Below are 17,680 nucleotides of genomic sequence, written 5' to 3' on the forward strand. Positions count from 1 at the left end.
ATAATAATTTGCAAACAGAAAACTTTCAAAATGCTAGCTAAAAACAAACCCCTAAAAATCCTTTTATAGAATAAAATCTGACATTTCTAGCCAGATAAAATCATTTACTCTGCTGTCAGTTGTACATGTGGGTAAACTCGATAAAACAGCTTAAGCTGTCTCTGTTAGGTGATTGTCATGGTGGCAATATATTTTTTTTGCACAGGCAAAAATAATATAATAAAAACCTTTTGCATACTTGCTTTTAACTCGTTCCAAAAAAAATTAAAGGCAAAAATATTCTAGCTGAGCTGCTGTCAACTCAGATATATGCACGTTATGATAAGTCTTCACTTTAGTGCTAAAACATCCTGAAATCAGTGATGAAGGTGACACAAATTCCCCATTAACCCAGAGCAGCTTATAAATAGGCTCAGGGAGGTATGCTCTGCTTATCTCTGCGCTTTTAAGGGTGTGCTTATTGATTTGTCCACCTAGTTTGCTGCTTTTATTGAATTGAAACCTTACGGCTTTAAGACAATGGTGTCTGTTATATTTAGGGATGAGTGTGGAAGTGTGTGTGTGATGAATACTGGTACTGCCAATTTACAACAGGAGAGTGGTTTATTGATTGCTTCAGTCTTCTTTGGACTTAAAAGTTGCCGTGACTCCAGTCGGTTCAGTTAAGGCAGATACAGCAAGTTCGAGTTTGGGTGGATTAATCGAAATTTCTGAGGATCAGCAGAGAAAGTGAGCAGTCATGACAGGTGTGAAGCATTATGAAAATGAGAGTGACAGAGCAAAAGCTTGAGATGATGGAATCTGAGGAAGACCTCGGAAAAAGGCAAAAATGTGAGTAAGTGTGAAAATTGAAAAGGTAGTGAGAGTGAAGAAAATGGGTTTGGAGAAACTGAGAGATCATTACAATAACACAGCTGTAATAGGAAGAATATGTTACAGGAAGTCCAGAGCAAAGAGAACTGGATCTGAAATTGGGTGGTGATGCTGGAAATACAGGGGGGCAATGACTGCATGAGAGTGACAATGAAGGCATTGGTCCATCTTCAAAGCCGTACGGCACATCATCACCCTCTGCACTGACACAGCACAGACTGAAAGTTTTCTACTGTAACGAGAAAAGAGTGTGTGTGTGTGTGTGTGTGTGTGTGTGTGTGTGTGTGTGTGTGTGTGTGTGTGTGTGTGTGTGTGTGTGTGTGTGTGTTTTCACAGCGCCTTATTGTCACACCAACATGTAAAGTTTGCAGCTGAGCTCCAACAGACTAAAAATGGAAATAAGAAGGACGAGGACAAAGAAGAGAGCAACACAGATGGAAATGAGGGCCGGAGGAGGAAGAGGAGAAATGCCAGCAGGCGAATGAGAAGTGCCGAGAGGCGACCTGAAATAAACATCAGGGCTGTTTGCGAGTAAGGAGAAGATGAAGGATGAGGGAGAGGATACGAGTATAATTCACACTGCAGCTCCAGCAGCAGCAGGTTTCAAATAGAAATGAAGAAGAGCTGATAGGTGAGGTCAAGGCATTGATTAGCCACACTAGATATAACCAAAGACAGCACAACGACATCGTGAATGTGTCACAAATATGCACAAACTTTTAGTTGCTTACATGATGCCAAGCTAAAGGCACAGTGTGAGTGCGAAGTGATCTGGACTCCTGCTACATTTGTATCAGTTAGGGAGTCTCCTTAGCTACACAGCAATGAAGCAGCATGTAGCTGTGCAGACAATCAGCTGATGCATGCGTTTCATAGACAAACGCATCTACCTTTAAGAACAAACCAAGCACACAGGTGTTACTTTGTTTTATATCGACTGTTTATGGAGGAGCAGCTTACTAGCATGTGCATGGAAACCTTGTTAGTTTGCTCCAAAAGAAAAAAAAAAAGTCTATGTAAAGTTACTGTTGGATTTATGAAACATGAAGCTCACAAGGCTGTGTTGATCTAACCAATGTTAATAACTCTGTATCATTTGGCACAAACAGGCTTGTGCAATCTGCATACTGCCACGCCCCCATTTCTCTGTATAAGGAAACACGTTTACCTCCAGGTGGTGACGATGTTGCAGGAGAGAAGCCTGCACCGCTGAGGCAGGACAGCAGGAGAAAGTCTGCCTGAAACAAAGGAAGCACAGCTTTCTACAGGAATGACTCTTAAAATAAAAGTTTAAACACCAAAGCTCATATGAACAAGAGTAACAGGCAACAAGAAAAAGAACAAACAGGTAGAGGAAAATTTGATCTTTCAGCTCAGCAGGAGACAAAAGAGAAAAGATTTTTGCAGCATCTGTGTGGTAGTGCCAAAAAAATAAAAAAATAAAATAAAAAAAACTCCAAGTGATGATATAAAGCAATGACAATTCCTTTTAAATGAAAGATCATATGGTAATAAATGTCATCATCATGAATACTGTTCATTTAAAATTTTGTAAAACAATTAGGCCTTGGTTTGTAAAGAACAAACATTCAGGTATAAAACTATTGTGCGAGTAATATCAGCAGGTTTTGTGTTCCTAACCTGCTGATATCACTCACCACATGTGCAAGTTACTCAGCCCACGTTCTCTAATCCACCCACTGTATACTGATAACAGATCCTCCCTCTTGACCTTTACCTGCTCACCTGGAGATTTCCAAAAAGAGCTGATCAGACGGCAGAACAGTTTAATGCTTCACCACGCTCCATCATAAATGAACTAAAGTGATGGGGTTTGTGGCGCTCACTCTCATGAAGCTTTGCTGTGCGGTTTGTCTTTTAGTTACACTGCAGGTAACACAGAAAAACAAAGTGTAAACATGAACAAGATTGCACATGTTGGTCATCTTAGTTTTTGTCACTGGCTTTGTTTTGCGTCTCCAGGTATAACTTGTCAATCTCAGCACACTTTGGATTAAAATGAGGATGTTCTTCTATTCTCGTGTTCGACGGACTCTCAGGTTCATCAGCTGTCATTGACCCTGCTCCAGCGTCCTTTTGCAACACTTTCACAGCCCAGATTTGCCTTCTTGACCTGCACATCAGAGACACTCACCTCAATGAAGAGACCACTTTAAGAAAGTGATCTGGCATTTAGATTTAGTAGAATGAGTTCTGCTCACTGAGAGAGCGCTTAAAGAATGGAAGAAGTGATGAGGATTCTGCTAAAATCAGCTTTAACAACAACACACATGCTTTTGTGTAACAAATATGAACAGATGGCCTGTAGTTAGCGACTCGCAGGAGCTCAGATATCGATTCAATTACAATGTGAACAATAGACCAAGTTTGAGTAAAATACACTGTTTTTAGACAACCAAAGACTTTTGTGGTAGTGATAAAGCAAAGCCACCTCATGGATACACACACATGCAGATTACAAATAAAGTTTCTCATGAATGCAAAGAGAATTGCCAGCAGACATCAAAAACGAGCAGCCAGAAGTAGGGACAACATCATCATCTTAAAGTGTGCAGTGCCAACAAGTCTACTCGCAGAATCACAGCAGTGAAGATCAACATCCAGCAACAGCACAGCCTCGTTAACACAACCTGTACCCACCCAAAACAAGCTCACATCCAGCAGCGTCCGACAGCAAACCTCACACTTCATCATTCTGAATTTAATGAAGAGACCTCTGCTCTCCTTGCTTTTGAACCTCTGCCTGTTTGACATCCAGCCGACAGACTGTGTGCACATTATTTACTCCTCAATCAAATCAGCACAAAAGACAAGCTCAGTGAGACAGAGTCAGGTCAGACGCACCAATGAACTGTCAGCATGAGTGTAAAGAGGGAAGTAACCATGGCAGGTTATAATATCTGCGCACCTGCTCGAAGTGTCAGGATGTTATCTGTCACAGCTGTGGATGCACCTGTCACTGTGAAGTGTTTCACAAACAGCTGAAGCCAATCAGCCAGTGCAATGTCATTTTGTGGATACTTTAAGTATATCTCATACAAATGATGTTCTGTTCCAACATCTGATCCAGATGTGCAAGATTAAATACCAACGAAAGAGTGTTAAGTGAACTTAAATTAGGCAACCTTTTCTTTAATGTGTATCGCAGCTTAGACACAGGTTGTCTAAACCATGGATACTCGTTTTCCCGCATAAACTGATTTTTATAAAAGAAAAATCTGCATTTTCTAGATCAAGTGAAACTTAAAACAGTGAGGTGGGACACTCTGTCATCCTATAAAGGGACTGTATGGCATTTCTATCGCTGTTAAGAAAGCTTGTGCTGCTTCTCTCTCGTGTCATTTTCCAGGTAATGCCTTTTCCCACCTGAAGCAGGTAATTGAGTCCAGGTGTTTTTGCTTTGCTCAGATGACAGTGCAATGGTTGGGACTGCCAATTAGCCTTACATGTGAGTTTCCTAAGTTGTATGCATCCCTCCTGAAACCCAAATATGACCGGGAGACCGAACAGCAGGGGAAAGTTTCAGCAGTTATTGTGGTATGAAAACAGAATACATACATGTACAAATATAAAGATCTCATATGAAACCATTAAAATAGACTCTAGCTTCCATTAAGCTGAAGCAGGAAAATTCAGGATTCTTCTTTTTCTTTATCTCGTTCTTCTACCACCCTTTTCCTTTGCATCCTCTTCTCTCACACCAACCCTCTGACTGCCTTCTTTCCCCCACACCACATCTCCGTCCTCTTTTTCTCCTGCCTGCCAGCTCCACCTTCAACATCCTTTGTCCTACTATCTCTCCTCTGCACATGTCTAAACCATCTCAGCCTCACATTTCTAACTCTGTCTCCAAACTGCCGTCTCTCTGATGTTCACATTTCTAATCCTGTCCATTCGGCTCACTCCAAATGACAGTCTTCAGCTCTGCTACCTTAAACTCGACCTGTCTTTTTGCACGTGCCACCATCTCCAAATCATCCATCATAAGGAGGTCTCACTACCATCTCGCCCTCTCGTTCCTTCTCTTCCACTCTTGCTGCCATCTCAGATACACCAAACACTCCTGCCTTTGCTTCTTTCTCCTTCTCCTCTTCCTGTCTTCAGCCAGCAGTAGCAGATTCCACCTGCACTGTGTTGGCCAATAATACTGGAGGTGGTCCGTGTTAACACCGGCCTGAACCTATGTATAAATCTTATTTTTGGTGAACCACATGTTTGACTTGGAACAGACTTAACACCAGATCCCCTTCCTGATGCAGGTTTGCCCATTTATCCAGGATCAGGGCTTTTGGCCTCCCCATGGCAGGGTTAGCGAGCTGATAAATAACATGGGGATGAAACATTAGCATGCACAGTTAGCTTGTGTTTACCTCTGTTATCCTCATTAAAGCAGTTTGAAAGTTTTGCATCCGTTTATTTGGATCAGCAGTTTTAATAAATGATTCGATTGAGCTGCAATGCATCGTGTGTGTGAATACAATATTAAAGCTTTCTTTCCCCGTGCTTTCCTTCAGTCTCTCCCATTTTCACTAACCTCGGTGAATTGGAGCAATACAGCATCAGGATTTTCCCAGATTTTTATTTTTAACTCATTTCTTATTTTCTCTGCCTGGAGGTAATTCTCACCTTTTATTGACTTTATATTCACTTATGCTGTCACTAAACTGGAGCTCTGTTTTTTTTAATTGCCGGAGGAAACCTGAATCCGGCAGATATTTCTGTGCTGGTGTGTAACAAATGCTGACTCAGCATTTCCATGCCTGTCAAAAACTTTTTGGTAACAGTGATGTCACTGGTGAAATCAAATGTCGTCAGTCAGGATTCGTTAGTTCCTTCTGTACATTACAAAGCTTATTTCTTGCTCTCATCGCCATTTCCTTCTTTGTTTCCTGTTCTTTGATTTGAATGTAAGACAACACTGATCTCCTTATGAATCAGTTTTACTGAGACAATATTAAAGACTCCTCTGTGGCTCCAAAGATTACATTGACTTTGTTTGCTAGACTGCTTAATTGGCATCAAAGTTTGGTTACATCATTATATTGTTGGATTAAATAATCAAAGCTCTCCAGTGATAGATGAAGGTACTGGCTCCACATGAGGACTCCGTATTACTGCTGTCTGTACAGAGGCTTCATCCCACACCTGGTACATTTGGTCACATCCAGCTATTTGTTTCAGTCCAGAGCTCAAAGGAAACAGGAAGACTTCCTGTCATCATAAAGAACTAAAACATTCTGAGAATAATATGCCAATAAAGTTACCCTCAGATCTTTGTATTGTACCTGAAGGTAACTACATAAATTGCTTTACCGAGCAGTAAGAAGTTGGCATTTGTATAAATTCTCCAGATTTTAATGTAATAAAAGCTTTTTTGGTCTCATTGCTTTTCCCAGGTCCTCTGGTTTGTTCGAAGGTGTCACAGTCCCTGAGTTTGTGAAGCGATTTATGTTCAAATTTAGTGTTTTATTTTTCTTGGTGTCATTTATTAGATCTTTTCATTGCCCAGTGTTTGTATTTTCGATCCTAAAGTCCTTAAAGTCCAACCCTGGATTGGGTTTCTGTGTATCTTGCTTAGTCAGTATTTAATATTCTATTTACTGAGTTGTTATTCCCTTTTGTTTACAAGGTTTGTTTATCTTTAATATTTCGTATAGGTTATTCATGGTTTATTTTCTACTCGTGTTATGTTGCGGCTGTGCGAGCAAATAGCAAAGGTGGACCCAAGTCATTATTTGCATCCAAATGGTGGAAGTGAGTGCAGAGAGGTTGTGAGAGTTGTTGTAATAAGCTTAGAAAAAAACAAGATCCCATGTGAATGAGGTGGTGTAGATGAAGACTGAGGCTTGGATGGTGTCTGAGGTGGAGATGGGATTAGTCTGAAAGGAGAATGATGGAGAGCACAGATTTAAACCGTGCAAAGTGGAGGCTGAGTGGCTTAAAGAAAGCAGGCGAGGAGATGTTTGGACTAAAGTAATGGTGTTGAGATTGACAGCGTGGGAAGGTGGTAGTGATGTAAATAACAGAAAAGCAGCAAAACACCCAGGTGAAGGTGATGAAGGTGACGAACTATTGCAGTGAGTAGCTGTGCTTTAGATCAAGGCAAGATTGAGTTTCTGTGTAATTCAATGGTGCATTTGAGTAATCTCAGTCATCACTGAGCGTGCTCCTGTGACTGGCCAGCACGTCAGTGATGACTGGGAGGTATTGTCCTTATCTTAGACAATATCTGCCTCTCCGACACCAACTTCAGAGAGTCCAGCTCCAGAGTTGAGTCTGTTGGCATCCTGAACCATCAGCCTGCTGCCCCAGCATGCAACAGCATGGAGGATGGCACTGGCCACAACAGACTCGTCAAAAAACCTGAGCTTTGTCCGACAGATGGTAAAAGAATCTCAGCCGCTTCAGAAAATAGAGACTTCCTGAGCAGTGCAGCTGTGCTTTTAACCCAGTCCGGTTTATTGTCAATAACATGACATGCCTAAATGAAATGTTATTGCAGTGTTGTGTTCTTAGTTTTAGTTACTTTTAGTTACTGAAAGGTGACTTTCATGTAGTATTTAAGTAGTTCTCTTTTGTGTTCCTTTCGGTTCTTGTCTCGTCTTTTGTGTCGATCTGATCCAGCTGTGCGTCCCAGCTGTTGTCGCGCTGCTCTTGTCTTATGTTCGCTGTGAGTTTCTCCTCCTAGTGGCCTGGGCCGTTTCTGTGAATCTGTTCCTTAGTTGAGCCTGAAAGTTTGGATTCTCTATACAAAACAGCAGTTTGGATCCACAATCTACTGTTTACACAGCTGAACATGACAGTAGGTATGAAAATGAGATGTCACACCTGTGTGATCAATATAGCTAGATTAATAACATACGAATACCCAGGTGCAGTACCTTACAGAGAATCACCCCACCAACACCAAATCTACATGAAGGCAGTTGTTTTCAAAAAAATTGGCTCAAAAGCAGAATGAAGAGCTACGGACAGCTTGTCTATAGCTTCTGTTTCTCTGCCCAGTTGTAACATCTGGAACTAGCATAAAAATCCCCACATTTTTACAGCAGTGTAGAGAATCATCTCCAACACCTTATCAGACATTTTTACACAGCACTCTGGCTTCCTGTGGTTCTGATCCAGTGTTCATTTTAAGCACGCCTCATTTTTCTCAGAAGACATGTTTGTTCTCAAAGTACCTCTGGGTTAGCTTGTCTGGATCTGTGCTAGCCAACTTCTTATGAAGATGACACTCGGGCAGACTAACCTTGTCACCATCAGGCACAGCCTCTGATGTCAACAAATGCACATATGATGAAGTTTTATTATGAGGAACAAATACAACTTCAGATACAGTAAATCAGTTATCATTATTACTGCAATAATACTGTATGGTTGTCACAAAATCCCACAGCACACCTGGATTTGCCTGACATCACTGGAGTTGGGCACCAGTGCAGTAATGCATATGCGCATGAGGATGGAAAGGAGGCAGCATTTCAGATCCATAAAAACGTGATCTAGCTCTAATTAGGGATGACGGCTTCTTCCTGTCTGTTAGTTTCGACTACTGACCTCCGTACAATGATGTCAACCTCATCTCCTCATCAAATCACTATCAATCACAGGCATGTCACAACATGATTCAGTCAATTTATAATAAGACTGTGCTTCATACTGAAGCCACAGCAATTCCCACAGGAACTTTCCGAGGTCAGAGAAAACAGCAGCGCACTGAAGTAGCCAATTATTCCCACAATATTTTCTCAGGATGCTCTTGTACTTTGTGACTCTCCTGCTATTGATTTTCTCATAAATGCTGAATACCAATACTTGCTGATTAGTTTACTACCATTACTTTTGGTCAGCATTAAAAGATTGTAAATATATTACTGCAGCTACAAACTGAGCCAAGCCGTCTGACCACAGAGGCGGGGCGGCGTGCTGCACTGCAGTTTTGCTAATAATCATTTACACCAGTCCAAGGAGAGCAAGAACGCTTTCATCACGGATGAGTCAGAGACACAGCACTCCAACAAATGGTTAATGAACATCCAGAGGGAGCTTACATTCTCCTGCTTGTCTCGAAATGTTTACAAGTGCACCCAGTACAAAGACATAATGAGATCAACTCTGGTTCCTGTGTCTCCCTGCTTGTTTTTGCCTGGTGGATCCCTCTTTGTGGATTATGTAAATTTTTTATTAGAGAACCAGATAAAGACTAAGGACAATATGCACGACGCAGAGGGCTAACAAAAGACAGGTGAACTCAATTTAGACGAGAACAGAGGGAACAAAGGACGAAAGTAAAAACTCCACATGAGGAACTAAACTGGAAAATTAAATGGGAAACAAACAAAGAACAAACTCTCCATACAGCGAACACGATGCAGACGGGGGTCCACAAAAGACCAGGCGCCAGGGTTACAACAGAAAAGGATGATTTGAATATTTGCTGGGATGTTGTTGGACTTCTGTAGTTCCTCATTTTGAATCATTTTAAGATGAGCAGTCGTAATGAGACATTTCCAAACATATGCTTTCTTGCAATCATCACTTATTGTGCAATATTGTATCAGATTTAATTAAAATTGTAGTCACAGTTAATATTATATATAACCAATCACCACATGGTGCATATTAGAGTTGTCTACATTTTGTTGTCATTGGCAGCATCAGGACCACACACTCTTTGCATCCTAACTGCTGTGCAAATGTCTGCGTTCTGCAAATTTGTGTGTGGATTTCTTTCACATGACAAAGTTGCAATCATTAGTCGACTGAGCTTCCATAAAAATCAGAGCCATGCAACTTGATTCCCTCGGCTAATAATATATATGTGCAGTTGATTGCATGAGTGTGTTTGTCTTAACAGTTAGTGCTCGAGTCAGCATGTCTTTTATTATTAGGAACTGAATTTTGATGAGGTGGCAGATATGGATTTTAGTCGGATGAATTATAGATTGATCTCAGCATGTAAACATGTAGGGCACTGCTGTGTGTGTGTGTGTGTGTGTGTTGTGTGTGCTGAATTTCTTGGCAGATTGATGCCTGTGTGTGACCTGCAGGCTCTCGTTGTTAGTCATGGGCTCGGTGGAGCACTCCGCTCTCAGTGTGTAACCTTGGGAGGAGCATACACACCCTCTGCAAGATCCCACTCTACCAAATAAAGCCCTATACATTTAAATGCAGCAGCTCATCTATAATTCATATCAATACCATATCATGCAAACAATCCATATCAAGGTCCTGCCTCTGATGCTCGGGGCACTGCTCGTTTCCATCTCGTGAGCAGTTTGTATCATGATAAAATCTATGCCTGTGCTTTTATGGAATCGTGCAGTGTTTCCCTGTCTGCTCTGCTGAGGCTGGGATTATCAGGGTGTGTCTTTGGAGCAAGACTGCAGGAGGTTTCCTCTCCTGCCGGAGGTGCTGCTCGTAAAGCTGCCCTAGAGCCAGAGCGCCATCTGCTGGTCAAATAAACAAAGCGAAAGAGGCCGAGGTGTGGTCTGCAGAAGCTGGATGCGAAATGTGAAGTGAAAGATTAATAAGAGCTTTTGAGAGTTGTCCAGGTGTCCCCAGGCTGTGGTTCCCATTACGGAAGTCAGATCACCTCCAAGAGATCATAAGATTAATCTGATGGGCCAGAGGACCATCAGATTAATCTTACGAAGGATGAGAGAGAAAATCGAGGCTGTAATCCGCACTACAAAATGACATTGAATTGAATAAAAGTCAGGATAATTTTATTTATATAGCCACTTTTATCACAATTCCTTTTGTGAAACACATTATAGTTCCCATCCTCAGGCTTTGTCAGTGTTATGAAAGGATTCAAATCTGTTACTTTAAGGATTGTACTTCATATTATAGGATGTCTAATTTGAATCAGTGAAACCTTCACTTTATCTGTACCTTTAGTTCCTCAGAGGAAAAGTTACAATGTACCAAGCAATTTCTCAAGCAGAAAGCATCACTCCGTCGTTCTTTTAGATTACTCTGAATAAGATTTTGTGTATTTAAAAAAAGGTTTCTCTGCACTGAAAACTTGCAGTGAATAGTTTCTCTACTGAAGTGAGCTTTATTATTAAAAAGTCACACAAACTCTGATATTACTATTTGTCAGGTCAGGTCACCTTTGAATGTGGCTCAGATACATAAATTCAGATTGACATCTCGATGCCTTGACCTCGAGCAGAACAATCGCACAGAGCTTTCATGCTGTGTCGTCTTGATGTGGCACGGCTCAGCACTTCTTTCAGGATAAGATCCTTAAACAAAAATGGTGGACGGTGTCCTCACTGCTGCATATTTCCAGCATTTCCAGTCTAAGGTATGTTTGTGAAACTGGCACAAAGTCGCACAGGAAAGCACATCATCTGCTCCGGCTGCTAGGAAGCCGCGGGACCTTGTTAATCTCCCGTCGAAATACATTTAGCCTCAGTGATGACCTGTGACGGGCACTAATGCAGGATGGGAAATAAGTTTTACTTGACTGTTATGAAAGATGCTATTCCTCTGTTGTTTCCTGTTTATCTGTTGATTAGTTTATTAGGGGACAACAACTCGGGCAGCTGTTGCTGTGGAAACCAACGGGCCTCCTGTTAGACCTAATGAAGGACACGGCGGCTCCATTGATAACCACCGAGTCTGAGATGCCGAGACAGCGTTCACACGTATGACTGCTGAGATGAATAAAAATGAGACGACAAATTTATTGAAATTTACAAACAGCAAAAACATGAAGGTTGAAGTTACATCCATCCATCACACCTGTTTTTCCCTTTTTTAACTCACAATTACTTAGTAGAAAATGCTGTGAGTCGATGATGTGGTCTGAAAATACAACTTAACGAACAAATTACAAAAGTACATATACTTATGTATACATGTGTTAATATATACTGTCAGTATGTGTTGTAACAAAGTATGTACAAAGAAGAAGAGATGCAGGCTCGGGAAGTAAAAGACACATAAGATTAATGAAAGGAGAAAAAGGAAAGCAGTAACTGAATAAATTAAGGTTTCTTGTTGTTATTGGTCTGGAATCACGAGCAAAAGTCAGCCAAAAAGAATCCAAGCTGAACCCCTGGATGGCTCTGCAGGGTGTGAAACAGCAGAGGACACTGAGCTGCAAGTGGCTGAGAATGGATCAGATTACTGTAGTGGTTGTCTGGAGTGCCGAGTGTATCCGAGCTGGAGGTTGCACATTAAAACCTCCCCCTGCTCCACCCCACAGCGACAGTGTCAGGAATTTGCGACCATGTAGGAACAAGTGGGCGACAGAACAGATCTTCCAACCCCAACGATGGCGCTTCTATGACTTAATCACTAAAACGAGCTGCCTTTTGATGTCAGCTGATTTGTCTCGTTGCTCTCGGTCGCTTTGACTCTGAAAGAGAACCAAAAAAATGGGAAAGAGAAATGAAGGGTAGGAAAATAAAGACAATAGAATCACATCAATGGAAACTATTTTTCAACTCTAGCCTGTTTTACCGAGCTCAGCAGAGTGACATGGGTCCACTGGCAGCGTGTCTGGGGAGTCGGCTCCTCCATCACTACTGGAGGTCACTGCTATCTCCCCCAGACACATGTTAGTTCAATGCCCCATGTGCCTCTCTTTATCCTGTCTTTCTCTTCATCTCTGAATTAGCAGCTGCTCCTCAGTCCACTTGCCTCTGTCTGCCACCTGCCAGTTCTTATCTTTGCACTTCACCTTGCTGCTCTGCTTGTCCTCTTGCTGACTTTCACTTTTCATACTTTCTGCAGTGATTCTTACTGCCCTTGCTGTCCCTGTTGTTGCCTTTGTGCAGAACCTAATTTCACCAGTGTGTCCTCCTGTCCATAAAGCAAGACTTTTAGGTCATCCAGACTCGAGGCCTGTTTCCTCGTATCCACTCTATATTCCTGCTCTTGCATCTCTTCAGGCACTGCTGCTTTCTAATGCTATACAGTCTCTATAGTCACACTTCATTGACGCCGAGGCTGCCCACAGGTCTTTCTCACTGCTGTTCCTCAAATGAGATTACACTTGTGTCATTCAGTCTAACTATTATGGCTGAGTCATGCTCGAGTAAATATACAACAACAACCTCAACTAAGAATTATCAATTTTTGATTGATAATCAGTTGTTACCGACCTCAGCCTCTTGGGAACTACTTTCAATTCCAAGGAGACTGCACAGATCAGCTGGTGTGAGGCAACGTTTCTCCAAACAAGCCCAATCTGACTGACTGACTCCCGTCACTTTCACACAGATCGGTGAAGGTTTGCAAATGATAACAATGGATTGCATTTATATAGCGCTTTACAATTCCACTATTCATTCACACGCTGGTGGAGGCAGCTACAGTTGTAGCCACAGCTGCAGACTGACAGAAGCGAGGCTGCCATATCGCGCCATCGGCCCCTCACCAGTGGGCGGTAGGTGAAGTGACTTGCCCAAGGACACAACGACTAAGACTGTCCGAGCCGGGGCTCGAACCGGCAACCTTGCGATCACAAGATGAACTGCCAACTCTCAGGTCAGGTCAGCTGACGTGTCACTGACGATGTCAGTCTAGACTTTAAATGGGATCCTTGTAGCTGCTCTAATCTTGTATTTTCAACATTATTTCTAAATAATATGGTACTTTGATAACTCTGCCAGTGAAATCTTGGAAAAATAAACTGAAGTTTTCAGTTTACACAAAATATATAAATATATAAAATGATCTACAGGATGTTTGCAGATACAGTGAGAAAATGCTGCTGTTCTCTGTCATCCGTCCTTCACTGTATAATCGTGTTTTTCATGCTTGTCGGTGGAATCAGCAACATGATTTAAGATCTCCATATGAACCAGATGTTTTGTTTTGTTTACATCAACAGAAATGACAGAAAAATCCAGGCAGAGAAAGACGGAATATCGAGCTTATGACCCTTACAAACTTATAATAAATCCCAGACTCGTGTTGCTATAACTAAGAAAAACACACACACTGGTCGAGCTGTCACTGCCGTCTGCGGTGGGCTGATTAGTGAATCGCTGTCACCACCGAGCTGTGACTGATAGCCCCCTGACAAATGGGCCTTTTCACCTCGACCACCGTTTGTTTTCGTTTTACGAAGGTACATAAACACTCAGACATCGTGGGTGTAATTTGTCTCGCTGCCAGCCCAAACTGCTCAGCTCCCCTTAGATCAACAGCCTGAAAAGGAGAGAAAAGACGCTTTTACCTCAGCCAGCAGACCAATGAGGAGGCCGGTTAACAGCCGTGTGAGAGAGAGAGAGACAGCTGTGAAAACTGAGACGAGAACAACTCTGTGTTATCTCACTGCTGCTGAAATATCACCAGGTATATTAGGTAGGTATATTCTGCTGCTTCTACTTTTACTTATCTAAATCCTGCTACCACTAACTGCTCAGTACCACTGAAACTGGAGTTATACTACTGTGATTATGCCACAGCAGAGGCGTAGGCTGTTTCATGGATGGATTTGCTTTCCCAAAATAACTACAAGTTGCAGCTTCTTAGCAGTAATAAGAAGCTGCAAGAGGAAACAATCAGCAGAGGAAACAATGAAACTGAATTGAATAAGATGTAATTGTATCCTGTTTGTTCCTTTTCTAATGCGCAGCTCATATTCTGCCCACGCAGACATGTTTTCTTATTTTCATAGCTCTGATAATCTGCGTATTAGCTCGACATTCATCAACTCTCAGACCAACACGAGCTGCTTAGTTTCAGTTGGGGTGACTGAAGTAGACAAAAGAGACTGGAAATAAGAAAAAAGAGGAAATATTAAATTATAAAGCAACGATCAGAGCTGTAAACTAGCTGCCATCCAAACCATGCAACTTAAAAAACACTTCCAAAACATTGTGCTAATCTGAAGACAAAAGGAAACATGGAGACATTCCCACTCTGTGACTGTGTTTCTAAACTATGGCACATGAGCCGAAAACGATCACTTCATCAACCTGGCTGGAGAAACGTATCAAATGAGCTTCATGCAGCATGAGCGGGTTCGCACTGAGCAGCAGCTGGAGTGAGAACAGAGACTCTGCTCCCTGCCGTTGCACCTGTCCTTAATCAGGCCGATCGGTTCAACGGCTCCGAAGAATTGGTGCATTCACAGCGTGTGCTCTACTCTCTGCTAGACTGCACCGGCGAGCTCAACGTGTTATTTTGAAACAAGCTGAGCTGGTCAAAGCTGCGGTTTTATTGAGCTGTGTCATGGTCTAAGTGAACTTTGATTATATTCTGTTTTTACGGGCAGCAGTGTGAAGGTTAGCGTCAGCTCGATGGTGGTTAAGCATGTGCAGTACGTCGTTAGGGCGCAAAGAGCTGCCGTTCCTATAGTCTACCAGCCTTTGCCTGAATTTCTTCTCTTCCCACTGTCATTATCTTAATAAAGGGAAAATCTGTTCAAGTTCAAATCTGTGGCAAACAAGAAACATGTAATGAGTAAAAAGGCCAGCTGTATTAGATATATTCAGATTTATCTTATTTTTTCACAGAGCACAGAAAGTTAAGCAAGGGTGATGCAAATCATTCCCAACAAGAGGTACAAGTTGGAAAAAATTAGAAATGATTAGCTTAACCACTGGGTTTATACTGCAGTCACATACCTGACGGTAAGCCTCCTCAGAGAGCCAGGCACACCCTCAGCTCCTCTAACGTTAGGCTTCGGTCTCGATCGCTGTCGCAGTACTGGGCGAACTTCTTAGCACAGCGTCGTGGCTTCAGTCTGCGCCGCAGGAACTGACGGAGGGGTCGAGCCTCACGCTCACTGAGCCACCCGTCGGAGTCCACGTCCAGCTGATTAAAGTGCCACTGCAGCACCACCTCTGGCCTAGAAGACTCTGCAGCATCAGCGGAGGCATTATCCAGAGAGGAGGAAGATGATGAAGGAGCCACAGAGGGTGGAGGGTTTGAAGTGGGCGAAGGAGCACTGGAAGGATCTGTGTTTGAGTCTCTGATGGAAAGAAGCGGCACAAAAACCCAAGAGATGAGACACTTTGCTGGTGTAAAGGACGCCACCTCATTCAGGTTCTTTTTTCAAATCACTTTTCACAGAAAACACATTTAAAGAAACAGTTCTGTGTGACGAAATAGTGAAAAACTTAAATTTGAAAGTCACTCAAACCTTAAAATCGCTGTTAGCATCACAGAGAGCACGGAATAATCTGTACTCAGATTTGACAGTGTGTCTCAATGTTTACACACTGATCGTATAAAACCCAGCAGCACTATTCACAACGCTCCAGCAGAACTCAATAAACATCCCATTTCACAAGAACAAGGGAGCCTGCTGACAAACAGAATCACCAGATGGATTTCTCAGTTCCCTCTTATCAGTTATAAAGCAAGCTGAGCAACTGAAGCTTCAAATTTATGTCAGACACAAACCGCAAACAAGTCTGGAATGAATGAAACAGCAAAGCCAAAGTTATCGTGAAGAAATATGCTGGAGCTGAAAATCTGTGCATGTTTGGTGGAGAATAATAAAGTGGGTGAAGGATGGGACACAGATGCATGAAAAGCATGAACCTGAAGAAGTGAGCCAACAACATGTTTGTAAACTGAGACTGAGGAGCAGATGGAAAGAATGAGGTAAGTGCTGATTGGCAAACGCAGGAAAACAGATGGGAATATTCCGTTCTGTTCTTCCTGCAGGTTATCAGGTGCTTGATCAAATCTGCACTGTTCACCGATGTGTGAAACTGGTTTTCATTTTCAATTCTGCGTACCATCTCAGCACTACAACACACCGGAGGAATCGCTATCAGCTCCTGCTGTGCAACAGGTGGCACATTACACACCTGAGACGGAAGAATTTCTCTTGATTTAAAGCAGATCTACAGGTTTCACGTTGTACGAGCACGCAGGCACAGAGCGGACATAATGCAAACTTATGGTGCGAGTCTGAAGCCTGTTCCATTTCACAAAATCAAAACATATTTAAATAATACAAACACAGCCTGCTGAGTTCGTAGGGGTCTTCTAAACGGATGTCTGCTTATTGAGAAATGATTTTTATCTGAGATAACTGTGCCATCTACTGTTTCCACCGTATATTTCCTAAATCAGTGCCTGCTTACTCAAATATACTTGCACATTAGTCAGTTTTCCCTCTACAGAGAGGTATATTGAATTTTCAGGCACTAAGACAAACTTCCACCACTTTGGGACTCTCAGAAACTCGACCTGCTACAGACATGTTTTTCATTTCTATTTAGAGATTCTGACATGAGAGTACGTGCAGATGATGAAAAAGTGAGTAAATAACAATTTCAGACACAGCCTGAGATGTTACTGTGAGTTTCACAGAAGATCATTAATCACTGCTGCACTCGTCACCCCCCCTGCTGTCTACAGTATCCAGACTTACTGGTAGGGACTCTGACTCCCAGCATGCTGTGCTTCCACCTGCAGCGCTCTGACCAGACTCTGAAGGAACTTCTTCTTACGAGCTCCAGGACACCCTGTGGGATCAGAGTAAAGACTGTAACCTGAATGATATGAACATCATCGGCCTCCACATGACATCAGACACGTAACAAATGGCCTATATATAGTAAACAGGATGAGAAATTCACATCTGGGCAAACTGCTTTTCAGTTATTTTGGCTGAAAATGGAAAATGTGTGAGATGTTTACAGGATGCTTTAAATCTGTATATTTTTGTTTTTCCACCAATCAGAAACTGTCATATTTACCAGGCAGAGGTTTCTCCAGTGATGCAGCCTCTGCCCTAGTGCAGTCCGGGATTTGATTCCTGTGAACACACACACACACTGATGTAAGTGTACACACA

General features: G+C 42.3%; 1 protein-coding gene and 1 long non-coding RNA gene across 6 annotated transcripts in view; both read right to left on the reverse strand.

Annotated features, from left to right (window-relative positions):
• Window positions 1-1,341: 1,341 nt before the first annotated feature.
• On the reverse strand, window positions 1,342-3,740 carry LOC102313197. 3 transcript variants are annotated; one of them, XR_001336885.2, is made up of 3 exons: window positions 3,535-3,740; window positions 2,620-2,760; window positions 1,342-2,111 (listed from the first exon to the last, which is right to left on the reverse strand). It is a non-coding gene; the product is annotated as an uncharacterized LOC102313197 (long non-coding RNA). The 3 variants fall into 3 exon arrangements; XR_006055165.1 differs by having other exon boundaries at window positions 2,612-2,760; XR_001336886.2 differs by having other exon boundaries at window positions 2,620-3,007.
• A 7,835-nt stretch (window positions 3,741-11,575) lies between these two features.
• LOC102290852 (SPARC-related modular calcium-binding protein 1) overlaps window positions 11,576-17,680 on the reverse strand; it is a 22,715-nt gene continuing 16,610 nt past the window's right edge. For all 3 annotated transcript variants that reach the window (XM_042227019.1, XM_042227020.1, XM_042227021.1), the window contains exons 8-11: window positions 17,583-17,641; window positions 17,255-17,348; window positions 15,492-15,838; window positions 11,576-12,268 (exon numbers count right to left, since the gene is read on the reverse strand). In XM_042227019.1, the coding sequence (XP_042082953.1) occupies window positions 15,508-15,838; window positions 17,255-17,348; window positions 17,583-17,641 (484 nt within the window). In that variant the 3' untranslated portion in view covers window positions 11,576-12,268; window positions 15,492-15,507. The remainder of the gene's footprint in view (window positions 12,269-15,491; window positions 15,839-17,254; window positions 17,349-17,582; window positions 17,642-17,680) is intronic.

Source organism: Haplochromis burtoni, unplaced genomic scaffold (genome assembly GCF_018398535.1).
Source record: "Haplochromis burtoni strain Fernald_Lab_line unplaced genomic scaffold, NCSU_Asbu1 Contig_238, whole genome shotgun sequence".
NCBI lineage: Eukaryota > Metazoa > Chordata > Actinopteri > Cichliformes > Cichlidae > Haplochromis > Haplochromis burtoni.